Below are 12,740 nucleotides of genomic sequence, written 5' to 3'. Positions count from 1 at the left end.
ATTAGGTTCCAGTCGAAATCTGCCCACAACGTAACCTTCATGCCTCCACTTTTTGTGTACAAATATACATTAAGTTATACCTTTATTGAGTATATATATCTAAAAGAATCAATTAAAAACCAAAGATAATATTATTTAATAAATAAGTTTCAAATATAGCCCTTGATAAGGGCATTTGAAAATGTGAATCATGTGGAGTAGTCCAACATTGAATGATTATGTTCATATCTGCTAATTCCAAGAGAAAGACAACTTTTTTGTGCTATAAATACCTTCCCCAAAATCCTTTTTCTCAAACCCAACTTCTTAGTTCCAAACACACAGCAGTGAGCAAAAAAAGGAATTAGAAAAAGAGTGAAAATGTTTGGAATTGGGAAGAACATCATTGAAGGAGCCTTGAATACAACTGGAGATCTTGCAGGTTCTGTTATCAATGCTGGTGGTAACATTTTAGATAGAGTTTCCAATCTTGGAGGAAAGAAAATCAAAGGGAAAGTGATTCTTATGAGAAGTAATGTTTTGGATTTCACTGAATTCCATTCATCTCTTCTTGATAACTTCACTGAGCTCTTGGGTGGTGGTGTTTCTATCCAACTCATTAGTGCCACTCATACTTGTAATTTTCCCTTTTCTCCTAAACTCTCTTTCGAGTGCTTAAAAACACTACTCTCTCAGTTGTTCTTTATATCTAACATTGTGTTTTGGAGTTATTTTGATCAAATGGTTAACAAAGGCTAAATGGTCTATTTTCACATCTAGACCATTTAGAAATTATCTCTTGAACTCATTAGAAATCTTTTATAAAACTCTCTATAAATATATTCAAAGTTTTCATTTTCTTAATTTATTAATGATCAATAACTAAAACGGTAGCTTATGCTAATTTTGAACATTAAAGCACATTTTTTAAACGGTGGTTTCAAACACGACAATTTCAAAATCAATTTTAAGCACACTTAAAAACACATATAAATCTCAGTCTGTCACTCCAAACCAGTCCTATATATATATAAATCCTCTGATCTTTTGTTTACTGAATTAAATTATGTAACCTAATGATGAAATTGACAGCAAATGACTCAAGAGGGAAAGTTGGGAACAAGGCATATTTAGAGAGGTGGCTAACTTCAATCCCACCACTGTTTGCCGGAGAATCAGTGTTCCAAATCAACTTTCCATGGGAAGAAAACTTTGGATTTCCAGGAGCTTTCTTCATAAGAAATGGACATACAAGTGAATTCTTTCTCAAATCTCTCACTCTTGATGATGTTCCTGGCTATGGCAGAGTCCATTTTGATTGCAATTCTTGGGTTTACCCTTCTGGAAGATACAAGAAAGATCGCATATTCTTTGCCAATCATGTAAGAAAAATTATTTTAAACGACAAAAAATAAAACTATTTACGTAATATAAAAAAATGTCATTGTCTTTTTGCGATAAACCATGATGGACTACGATATGTGTCATCACAAATACATAGTTTTCAAATAAAATTTGGGTTTAATTATTTGGTATTCTATGTATAGGTTTATCTTCCAAATCAAACACCAAACCCTCTTCGTAAGTACAGAGAGGAAGAATTGTGGAATTTGAGAGGAGATGGAACCGGAGAAAGAAAGGAATGGGATAGAATCTATGACTATGATGTTTATAATGACATTGCTGACCCTGATGTTGGTGACCATCGTCCTATTCTCGGTGGGACGACCGAATATCCTTACCCTCGTAGGGGAAGAACAGGACGACCACGATCAAGAAGAGGTAAGATTTTTTTATGACAAATACGTGTTAATTTGAACCTTTAATAGGGGATATGGGAGGTAGTAGATTATGTGAATTACTTACTGGTTAGTCATGCTAACTTTGGCTATGAAATGTCGCCTTTGCGTCTAATAAATTTAAACTATACGTATAAGTTTAGTCAATTTTTCGTACAAAGTTTATTATTTGCTTTCTAATTATTAACATTATCATATTGTTTCATTATGGCAGACCACAATTACGAGAGCAGATTGTCACCATTAATGAGCTTAGACATCTATGTACCAAAAGATGAAAACTTTGGGCATTTGAAGATGTCAGATTTCCTTGGTTATACATTAAAAGCACTTTCGATATCAATCAAACCAGGACTTCAATCCATATTTGATGTATCTCCAAATGAATTTGACAACTTTAAAGAAGTTGATAATCTCTTTGAAAGAGGCTTTCCCATTCCATTTAATGCTTTTAAGACCCTCACTGAGGACCTCACACCACCTTTGTTCAAAGCACTTGTGAGGAGTGATGATGAAAAATTCCTCAAATTTCCTACTCCCCAAGTTGTCAAAGGTACAAAAATTTTAGATATTATGAACTTTTTCTTTCAAATATTGTGAGGAATGAATATACTAATATTAAATATTGTTTATACAATTTTGTTGACCATATTTAATTAATTACGATTACTTTTGAACAGATAATAAAATAGGATGGAGCACTGATGAAGAATTTGCAAGAGAAATGTTAGCAGGACCCAATCCTCTATTGATTCGTCGTCTTGAAGTAATTATTTTAACAAATAATTAGTCACAATTTTCTCAAATGATTTTTTTTCTACCACAATTTCCTCAAATGATTTTTTTTCTACCACAATTTCTAATTAATCTCAATTTATTAATTATATATAGGTTTTTCCACCAACAAGTAAGCTTGACCCAAATGTTTATGGGAATCAAAACAGTACCATCACTGAAGAACACATCAAGCATGGTTTAGATGGCCTCACAGTTGATGAGGTGAGTAAAAAGAACTTGAAAAAAACATTTTTTTTTTTTATCATGAACCTACGTCAAAAATGATTTTTTTTTGAGTAATTATAATAGATAGCAATTTTAGGAATAATAATCGAGTATACATATAATAATTTTTTAAAAAATGAATCTATAACAGCGTCTATCAACCAGATTTATACGCTGTTCGACTTTTATATCACTGATGGTCTATATTTTTATATACATTTTTTTCAAATGTTGCTATATATGCTATTATTTTGGATCTAATTGTTAGATGTGTATTTCTCTTATTTATTTATTTATCATTATTATTATCTTTTTTTGATAAGTCGTTGATTGGGTTGAATAATAGGCAATGAATCAAAACAAGCTCTACATAGTGGATTTCCATGATGCATTAATGCCATATCTTACAAGGATGAATGCAACATCAACAACAAAAACATATGCCACAAGAACGCTGCTGTTTTTGAAAGATGACGGGACTTTGAAGCCATTGGTTATTGAGTTGAGCTTGCCACATCCTCAAGGAGATCAACTTGGTGCCATTAGCAAACTATACTTTCCAGCTGAAAATGGAGTTCAAAAATCCATTTGGCAATTGGCTAAAGCTTATGTAACTGTTAATGATGTTGGCTACCATCAACTTATTAGTCATTGGTATATATATTCTCTCTAAAATAAAACCTTAGATTACAAATTTTTTTCAAATCATAGGGACTAAATTTTAACTTTCTACCAAATTCATTTTTTCTTTTATGGGCTCATGATATTTACCTAATTTAACCTTTTGAAACTACAGGTTGCATACTCATGCTGTACTTGAGCCATTTGTGATTGCAACACATAGACAATTGAGTGTGCTTCATCCAATCCATAAGTTGCTTGTTCCTCATTACAAAGACACTATGTTTATCAATGCATCTGCAAGACAAGTTTTGATCAATGCCAATGGTCTTATTGAATCAACCCATTATCCATCAAAATATTCAATGGAGTTGTCATCCATCTTGTACAAGGATTGGACCTTCCCTGATCAAGCACTCCCTAATAATCTCATCAAGAGGTAAATCATCATTTTTGTTCAACTACTTTATATATAATTAACTTTAATCACTACCTACAAGTTTTTTAGGTGATTGGTGAGATAACATGGTCTTCTTTTTGTTTTGTCTCATCATTGAAAGTTAATTTATTCCGTTGATTAATATTGACTTTTTCTAGTAAGTCTCTTCAAAATTTGAAGCTTATACAATTGAGTGAGAGTAACCATTTAAATGTTTGATACGATTAAATTTAAAGGAAAACTATTGTAAATTACAAAACTACTTAAAATATTTACAAAAATATAGTAAATTTTCAAGTTTTATCAATGATAGACAGTGACAGATACTTATAGACTTCTATTGGTTTCTATCAATTTTACCAATAATGAGTGTCTATTAGTATATCTATCATTTATAGAATTTAAAATTTTATTATATTCTATAAATATTTTGGTTAACTTTGCTCTATATTTAAAAACATCCCTACATAATTTTTCTTAGTTGAATGTTATTCTTATATACATAATGTATTGACTTTCCTTTTGCTCTTTTTGGTTTAATTTTATGCAGAGGAGTAGCTGTGGAGGACTCAAGTGCCCCCCATGGACTTAGATTGCTAATAAATGATTATCCATTTGCTGTTGATGGTCTTGACATTTGGTCAGCCATTAAAACATGGGTACAAGATTATTGCTCTCTCTACTACAAAGATGACAATGCAGTACAAAATGACTTTGAACTCCAATCTTGGTGGAATGAGCTAAGAGAGAAAGGCCATGCTGACAAGAAACATGAACCATGGTGGCCAAAAATGCAAACTTTAAGTGAATTAATCGAATCGTGCACTACAATTATATGGATTGCTTCAGCTCTTCATGCTGCAGTTAACTTTGGACAATATCCCTACGGAGGCTATATTCTCAATCGACCAACTACAAGTCGTAGGTTCATGCCTGAAGTTGGTACGGCTGAGTACAAAGAACTCGAATCGAATCCAGAAAAAGCTTTCTTGAGGACAATAAGTTCAGAATTACAAGCACTTGTTAGTATTTCAATTATTGAAATCTTGTCAAAGCATGCTTCTGATGAAGTTTATCTTGGACAAAGAGCTTCAATCGATTGGACTTCAGATAAAATTGCATTGGAAGCATTTGAGAAATTTGGGAAAGAGTTATTTGAAGTTGAGAATAGGATTATGGAAAGGAATAAAGATGTGAACTTGAAGAATAGAGCTGGACCTGTTAATCTGCCTTATACTTTACTTGTTCCATCAAGTAACGAAGGACTCACTGCAAGAGGAATTCCTAATAGTATTTCCATCTAAGTTGATAAAAAAAAAAAGGTGGTTCATTTTATGGGTGATGTGTGTAATTTGAAGGTCACAAATTACATTTCTAAGTTGCCCACATTATTATTATTATGAAGGAAATAAATGACCATATTTTTAGTTTAAATTAGGTATCCAGCTCTCTTGGATTTGGAACTATCTCCAATTTATGTACTTTGTACTAGTGTTTGATGAATAAAAGTAATGTGTGTTTTAAGAATAATGATTGTGTTTTAAGAATGATTTTTGAATTTAAACGTAGTTTTAGAATCAAATGATCACATTATAAACTTGCCATTCGATTGCTTGCATTGTAATAATATCACGTATCCCAATTTTTGTAGCAGTAACATATCATTTATAGTTGTCATTATTATATATAAAAAAAGGTTATACATATATTTGCTGAATTTTGTGGTGCCACCTTTTATCCTTTTAGCATTCCAAGGTCTTTTTGGGGTGAGGTTGCCAAAGATTCTCACCATACTCTCTTTGCCACCCTTGCATAGGTATTACAAATGCAAATAAGATAAGAAAAATAAATGAGTAATGTTAGGTATCTGCTTCTTGACGTTGCTTTAAATCGTATAAAAACTAAAGGATATGTTAGAAAATAAATGTCATTGTGGCGAAGTTTGGAGCATTATTATTAGGGTCGGCCGCCCATAAGTTTCTTCAATAAAATTTATTTTATTTTTAGCGAATGAAGTATGGATTTGCATTTTAATTAGATTTTCAAACTCAATATTGAAGTTGGAGTTATTTTTGTAGTAGTAGATAATGGTGCTCCATGTGTAAATCTAATGCTAAGGATATTAACCAATCTCTTTATTCATTGCTCTTATGCACAGGCAATGTGGAATAAAACAAAGTCTATTATGAACTTGAATCAAAGCCCGATCTCCGTGAGCTCACTATGTAAGGATATGTGTGGCATAAACACTAAGAACAGGAAAGGGTCCATTACTTTCATTTTGACTACTGTGGTCCTATGAAAGATATGGCTCGAAAGAAATAACCGTACTTTCAACAGCATTGAAAAAGAATCAAACATGCTTTGGGAGGACACTGTCTCTCTGACCGGATTTTGGAGCAGCAGATCTAAGCTTTTTTTAGATTACAATGCTAGTACTATAGCTTTAAACATTAATGCTAGCTTTTGTTTGATTTGGGCTTATCTCTAGCCCTTTTCTCTCCTTGCTTTCTGTACTTTTGGTTTATTGATATTAATGAAGCAGGAGTGATGAAGGTGCTAAGGAGGGTCCACCTAGTGAAGATGTCTGGGTGTACCCAACTAACCTAAAGTATCTTTTTCAAAAAAAAAAAAAAAATATTGAAGTTGGAGTTTTAGTACTAGTATTGAGTTGATACCAGTACTAGGTTCTATTTCAATACTAATTGATGATGGATATGAGGAGTATTCTATCTAATAAAAATAAATTGTGGGTTGATGGAGATTGCTAAACCTAAAAGAGAGACAACATCTTAAGGGGTACGTGGAAAACAACTCAAACTCTTTATACAATAGATGTGTTATTCATTTTATTGTCAATTGGTTTTAAGATGGAGAATTTCATATTATCAAATAGGTATTGTTTCCAAGTTCTGTTGTAGTTTTATGCTATAGTATCAACTTGGTTTTGTTCTTTCTATCTCTCTTAATTTCCATAGCCATTAATTTTTATAAAGTTTTCTTTCCATTGTGTATGTAAACTCCCAAAATGTAGATGATATTACACCAAACTAAGTTACGAAACTCTAAATCCTTCTATTATTTTTGTTTGTTTCTTAATTGCCTTTCTCGTCATGGATATTGTTGTTTAATTATGACATTATTATATTGTGCTTAATTTTTCAGAGAGGCTGGAAAAAAACCTCCCAATCGAGAGATTATATAGAAGCATTATAATTACAAAATAATAACTTTGGTTTAGCACTGCACCAATAATTTGCTACTAAAATGAGGATATTCTCATGTGTAAAAGAGTTTGATTCTTGGCAACCTTTTGAAAACTCTTAAATCGATACAATTATATACTTCTATGATTTATAATTTCAGTGAATTTCAAGATCATTCTTATATTTACTATATATATAGTTCAAAAGAAATATATAATACACACTTCTATTTCATATTCATTGGCAAATAAAGAAAGGGGCAAAGCATAAGGCTAAATATTATAGAAGTACAACACACCTTCGTTATATATAGAAAAAAAGCTATAAGTACAACACACCTTCATTACATGTAGACCAAAGTTAAAACTGGAACACACCATAGTAAATAGCTACTTTAGTAAGCACTCTTATTCATCTTATTTATTTATCGAGTAGCTCAAGTAGCTTTTTGCTACACACAAATTACTGGGGAATAAATTTAGAGTAACCACACAATAATAATATAGATAGTTTAAACATAGAGTTGATCTCTTCAAATAGAGATGCTATTTGGAATACCTCTACCTGTGAGTCCTTCACTACTCGATGGAAGAAGCAAAGTATATGGAACATTAACGGGTCCACTTCTATTTTTGAGATTCACATCCTTGTTCCTTTCGATAATTCTACTTTCAACTTCCGATACCTCTTTTCCAAAATACTCAAACAGTTCCAATGCAGCTTTGTCTGAAGTCCATTCAATACTAGCTCTTTGTCCAAGATAAACTTCATCAGAAGCATGCCTTGACAATATTTCAATTAGTGAAACTCCAAGAAGTGTTTGCAACATCGAATTGATTATTTTCAAGTAAGCCTTCTCAGGCTTTGATTCAAGTTCTTTATACTCAACACTTCCTACTTCAGGCATATGCCTACGACTTATGGTTGGTCGATTCGGAATAAAGCCTCCATAAGGATATTGTCCAAAGTTAACTGCAGCATGAAGAGCCGAAGATATCCATATGATAGTTGTACATGTTTCGACCAGTTCGTTGAAATTTTGCAACTTTGGCCACCATGTTTCATTTTTCTTATCAGCATGACCTTTCTCTCTAACCTCTTTCCACCAAGATTGAAGTTCAACATCATTTTGAATTGCACTATCATCTTTGTAGTATAGAGAGCAATAGTTTGTAACCCATGTTTTGATTGTTGACCAAATCTCAAGCCCATCAACAGCGAATGGATAATCCTCTATGAGTAACTTAAGTCCATGTGTTGATCTTGCATCCTCAACTGCTACACCTCTGCATAAATAATCAAAGGATAATAAAATGCCCATCTTTTGTAATATAGTTATAAAGAAAAATTGCACAAACCACCTCTATTTACGGAGCTAGTTATGATTATCATTCTTTAGGGGGATAAATAATTAATTGCAACAAACTTCACTAGAGGTGACTCATCAACTAATTAAAAGTTCAGGTGTATAATTGTAACCAACCTTTATAGTTTAAGAGACTAATCGATGAAATTAAAAGGCTTAATTAACAGTGTAATTGGTGATTTACCTTTTGATGAGATTAGCAGGGAGTGCTTGCTCAAGAAAATTCCATTCTTTATATATGTAAGAAGATAACTCCATGGCGTACTTTGATTGAAAATGGGTTTGTTCAAGAAGACCATCACTATTAACAAGCACTTGTCTTGCAAATGCATTGATAAACATAGTGTCTTTGTAATGAGGAACAAGTAACTTATGAATTGGATGTAGCACACTCAATTGTCTATGTGTTGCAATCACAAATGGCTCTTGTACTGCATGAGTATGCAACCTACAATCAAAATTTCTAAGTGTTACATCATACATTTCAAATAATTACAACCATATATATTATAGAACATTTTAATTTGATGAGTAATTAATTATTTGCAAACATACCAATGGCTGATAAGTTGATGGTAACCAGCATCATTGACAACAACATAAGCCTTAGCCAATTGCCATATTGACTTTTGAACTCCTTCTTCAGCTGGAAAATATTGTTTGCTATTTGCACCAAACTGATCACCTTGAGGGTGTGGCAGACTCAACTCGATAACCAATGGCTTCAAAGTTCCATCATTTTTCAAAATTAGCAATGTTCTTGTGGCATATGCTTTTGTTTTTGTTGAATTTATTTTTCTAAGATATGGCATTAATGCATCATGGTGATCCAATATGAATAGTTTCCTCTGATTTAATGCCTATATACATATATAGATAAGAAAAAAAATGTTAAATTACAATAATATACTATAATTTGAAAAAAGAAACAAAAGTTTAGGTGTGTTTAATATTTACCTCATCAACTGTAAGACCTTCTAAGCCAGATTTTATATTTTCTTCACTAATCTTGCTATGTTGATCACCATATATTTTGGGATCAAGTTTGCTTTGGGGAGGAAATACCTATAAAAATATATACAAAAGAAAACATATCATTTTTTGCAAAGCTGAACAGAGAAATAAAAAAGCTGAATTTTTTTACCTCAAGACGACGAATGATTAGAGGGTTAACTCCAGCTACCATTTCTCTTGCAAATTCTTCATCTGTTTGCCATGCAAACTTGTCCTCTATTTGTGATTATTAGAGGAAAAAATATAAGTATTATTTCAATAAATTTGAAAACATAAAATAGGATCTGAATTTTCTACCGAATAGGTCATAATATAAAAATGTACGTGTTAATTAACATAATGAAATAGAAATTAATCTAGATGTATTATAAATATAGTATACCTTTAACAACTTGTGGAGGTGAAAATTTGAGTAAGCGTTGGTCATTATCAGTCCTAAGAAGTTCTTGTAACATTGGAGGTGTGAAATCCTTAGTGAGATTTCTAATAACATCCAATGGAACAGGAAGTCCTCCTTCATAAAGATCATGAACATCTTGAAATTTATCAAACTCTCCACCTGGCCGTGTAATATTTACCATGCCTACAAGTGCCGGAAAAACTGTTGATGCAAGTGATTTCAGTGCAAATCCAAGAAAATCTGATAACTTCAAGTGTCCAAAATTTTCATCTCTTGGTACGTAAATGTTTAAGCCTGATACCACTGGCAATCTAGTCTCGTATTTCGAATCTGACAACAAAAAAATTCATAAATCAAACTTTTAATTGGCTAAGGAATTTCTAAATTACTACATGGTTAACAAATGGACCATAATTATAAATCTCACCTTTCCAGTCTCGTCGTCGTCCAGTTCTTCCACGGCGAGGGTAAGGGTATTGGCTCCCTCCAAGAATTGGACGCCCATCACCAGGCTCGGAAATGTCATTGTAGAGATCGTAGTCGTAAATTCTATCCCATTCTTTACGTTCCGCAGTTCCATCTCCTCTAAGATTCAACAATTCTTCCTCTCTGTACTTACGAAGAGGATCCGGTGTATCCTTTGGAAGACATGTCTATACACAAAACAAATAAACTAAGTATTATTAATTGCTTCCAGGAGAGAGAGAGTGAGGTAAAACAAAAAAGTTTTCTTATTTTCTTTCTTCTGAACAAAGTAAGATAGACGACAGATTAGTGGATATATCACGATATCTTGCCTAGGGTTGACACATCGCCTTAATCTACATAAAAGTAATTTAATACTTACGTTATTAGCAAAGAAAATACGATCTTTCTTGTATCTTCCAGAAGGATAAACCCATGAATTACAATCAAAATGGACTCTTCCATAGCCAGGAACATCCTCAAGAGTGAGGGATTTGAGAAAGAAGTGACTTGTATGTCCATTTTGTATGTAGAAAGCTCCTGGATATCCAAAATCATTATCATCCCATGGAAAGTTAACTTGAAACACAGATTCTCCAGCAAATAATGGTGGGATTGAAGTTATCCATTGCTCCAAAGATGCCTTCTTCCCAACTTTCCCTCTTGAATCAAATGCTGTCAAAAAAAAAAAAAAAAATGGTATTCCCTATTAGCAAAATACTGAAGCTTTAGCAACACACATTTTATACTTTCTTTCTAGGCCAATTGCAATGGGCATCAAATTTAACGATAATAATTAATGATCTTGTAATATTTTTAAAGAATTAAAATATAACAAAATCTATCAATGATATTACTTTATATTGTTGATAGACTTCTGCGACTTCTGCAAATAATATGGTCCATCGACAATTTTTTTGTATCTATATATTCTTTTTCATTAATTATATTATATTTGCTAATACTTTAAACTACAAAAGAACACAAATACCTTGAGGTCTTTTCTCTATTCTTGGACTACTGTTTTGTATGTTCTCTTTAGATTTCTAGTAGATATATATTGAAAAGAACGTGAGATATGATGAGAATGTTGAGAATATGTCAGACCTATACGTAAACATTAGTAAACACACCACGTGTCTTTGGTAAAAATAGTAGAAAGACACAAAATAGAAATGCTAAACTTTGTAATTTAACTGTAAATTTAGATTAGAGGGGAATGAGATGTTACAGGCTTGAGTGGCACTGATGAGTTGAAAAGTAACACCACTACCCAAGATCTCAGTGAAGGTATCAAGAACAGAGGAATGTAACTGAGTGAAGTCCAAAACATTACTTCTCATCAGAATCACTTTCCCTTTGATTTTTTTTCCTCCAATACTTGAAACTTTCTCGACAATGTTACCACCAGCATTGATAACCGAGCCTGCAAGATCTCCAGTAGTATTCAAGGCTCCCTCAATGATGTTCTTCCCAATTCCGAACATTTTCTCACTCTTTTTCTAATTCTCTCTCTCTCTCTCTCTCTCGCTATGTTTGGAACTCAGAAGATGGTTTGTAAAGAAGGGTGTGAGGATGGTATTTATAGCACAAAATAGTGTTTTTCTTCTCTTTGAATAAGATATGAACACAATCATACAATGTTTGACTACTCATTATTTCCTTTTCAAGTGTGTAATTTTTTCATTTTCAAATGCTTATCAACCCTATCTTTGAAACTTTACTTTTAGCCCTTTGTTCTCTCTCTCTTTGTTTTTTGTTTTTTGTTTTTTTTTATTTTTTGAGTTACTTAATGATAATCATATTTTTATTCCATTCTTTGCTTGTGATTAAGATGGAACTTTTAAATTAATTAGAGTAATGTCAATTTCATTTCTAATTAATGTTCTTTTAAATTATATAGTGTGTACTTTAATTTTTGTTCAAATTTATGATTGATATATTTGTAGAGGAGTAGGAAAAAAAAGTGTGTTATTTGAATGTATAACAAGTTATAACTTTATTTGCCAACACGAGTATAACTTAACTAATATAAAATTTTATAAAGGTGTGTCAAACTAATGAAGATATTTGGGTGTGTTTCTAATACTGCTACCATTTGTTACTTGTTTTTTCTTTTATGAAAAAAATACAATTAGTTAGTAGATGTATTCGAACATCTCCACTAGTGGATACCGCCTTAGCACCCTTATCATTTCCACTTCATTGATGATGAAGAAAGACGATATAAGAAGCAAAGAATAAAGTAAGAGTGCAAGAGATAAGCCCAAACCAAGACCTAAGAGTTATACAAAAGCTTGGACATTTAAGGCAATAGAACTAACATTATAGTTGCTAAATAGTTTTGGTCTGCTACTCCAATATTCGTTAAGGGCTTGAATGTCTTACCACTGCTCAGCAGTAGATCTTTGTTACTCCAATACCCTTTGTTACTTTTTAATTAATTTAA

At 32.2% G+C, this 12,740-nt stretch overlaps 2 protein-coding genes across 2 annotated transcripts; one reads left to right on the top strand and one right to left on the bottom strand.

Moving 5' to 3' along the window:
* The first annotated feature begins 201 nt into the window (after window positions 1–201).
* Window positions 202–5,370, top strand: LOC103494902 (linoleate 9S-lipoxygenase 6-like). Its single transcript, XM_008456291.2, has 9 exons — window positions 202–616; window positions 1,072–1,361; window positions 1,527–1,761; window positions 1,993–2,331; window positions 2,459–2,544; window positions 2,670–2,777; window positions 3,127–3,434; window positions 3,577–3,840; window positions 4,391–5,370. Exons 1-9 carry the CDS (start codon window positions 361–363, stop codon window positions 5,142–5,144), a joined length of 2,640 nt encoding a protein of 879 aa, XP_008454513.1. The 5' UTR covers window positions 202–360; the 3' UTR covers window positions 5,145–5,370.
* Window positions 5,371–7,300: 1,930 nt separating this feature from the next.
* Window positions 7,301–11,837, bottom strand: LOC103503184 (linoleate 9S-lipoxygenase 6-like). Its single transcript, XM_051084706.1, has 9 exons — window positions 11,523–11,837; window positions 10,674–10,966; window positions 10,254–10,479; window positions 9,809–10,156; window positions 9,557–9,642; window positions 9,370–9,477; window positions 8,968–9,272; window positions 8,597–8,860; window positions 7,301–8,332 (listed from the first exon to the last, which is right to left on the bottom strand). Exons 1-9 carry the CDS (start codon window positions 11,776–11,778, stop codon window positions 7,579–7,581), a joined length of 2,640 nt encoding a protein of 879 aa, XP_050940663.1. The 5' UTR covers window positions 11,779–11,837; the 3' UTR covers window positions 7,301–7,578.
* Window positions 11,838–12,740: the final 903 nt, after the last annotated feature.

This window comes from Cucumis melo, chromosome 5 (genome assembly GCF_025177605.1).
Source record: "Cucumis melo cultivar AY chromosome 5, USDA_Cmelo_AY_1.0, whole genome shotgun sequence".
NCBI lineage: Eukaryota > Viridiplantae > Streptophyta > Magnoliopsida > Cucurbitales > Cucurbitaceae > Cucumis > Cucumis melo.
This window is presented reverse-complemented; position numbering and strand designations above follow the sequence as displayed.

What these genes read in the sequence shown, in the direction of transcription:
- LOC103494902 (XM_008456291.2), top strand. Translation starts at nt 361, where the DNA reads ATGTTTGGAATTGGGAAGAACATCATTGAAGGAGCCTTGAATACAACT. An exon ending in TACTCCCCAAGTTGTCAAAG is followed by an intron (nt 2,332 to 2,458) that starts GTACAAAAATTT and finishes ACTTTTGAACAG; the next exon opens with ATAATAAAATAGGATGGAGC. An exon ending in CCTAATAATCTCATCAAGAG is followed by an intron (nt 3,841 to 4,390) that starts GTAAATCATCAT and finishes AATTTTATGCAG; the next exon opens with AGGAGTAGCTGTGGAGGACT.
- LOC103503184 (XM_051084706.1), bottom strand. Translation starts at nt 11,778, where the DNA reads ATGTTCGGAATTGGGAAGAACATCATTGAGGGAGCCTTGAATACTACT. An exon ending in ACGACGACGAGACTGGAAAG is followed by an intron (nt 10,157 to 10,253) that starts GTGAGATTTATA and finishes TTTTGTTGTCAG; the next exon opens with ATTCGAAATACGAGACTAGA. An exon ending in CCTGCTAATCTCATCAAAAG is followed by an intron (nt 8,333 to 8,596) that starts GTAAATCACCAA and finishes TTATTTATGCAG; the next exon opens with AGGTGTAGCAGTTGAGGATG.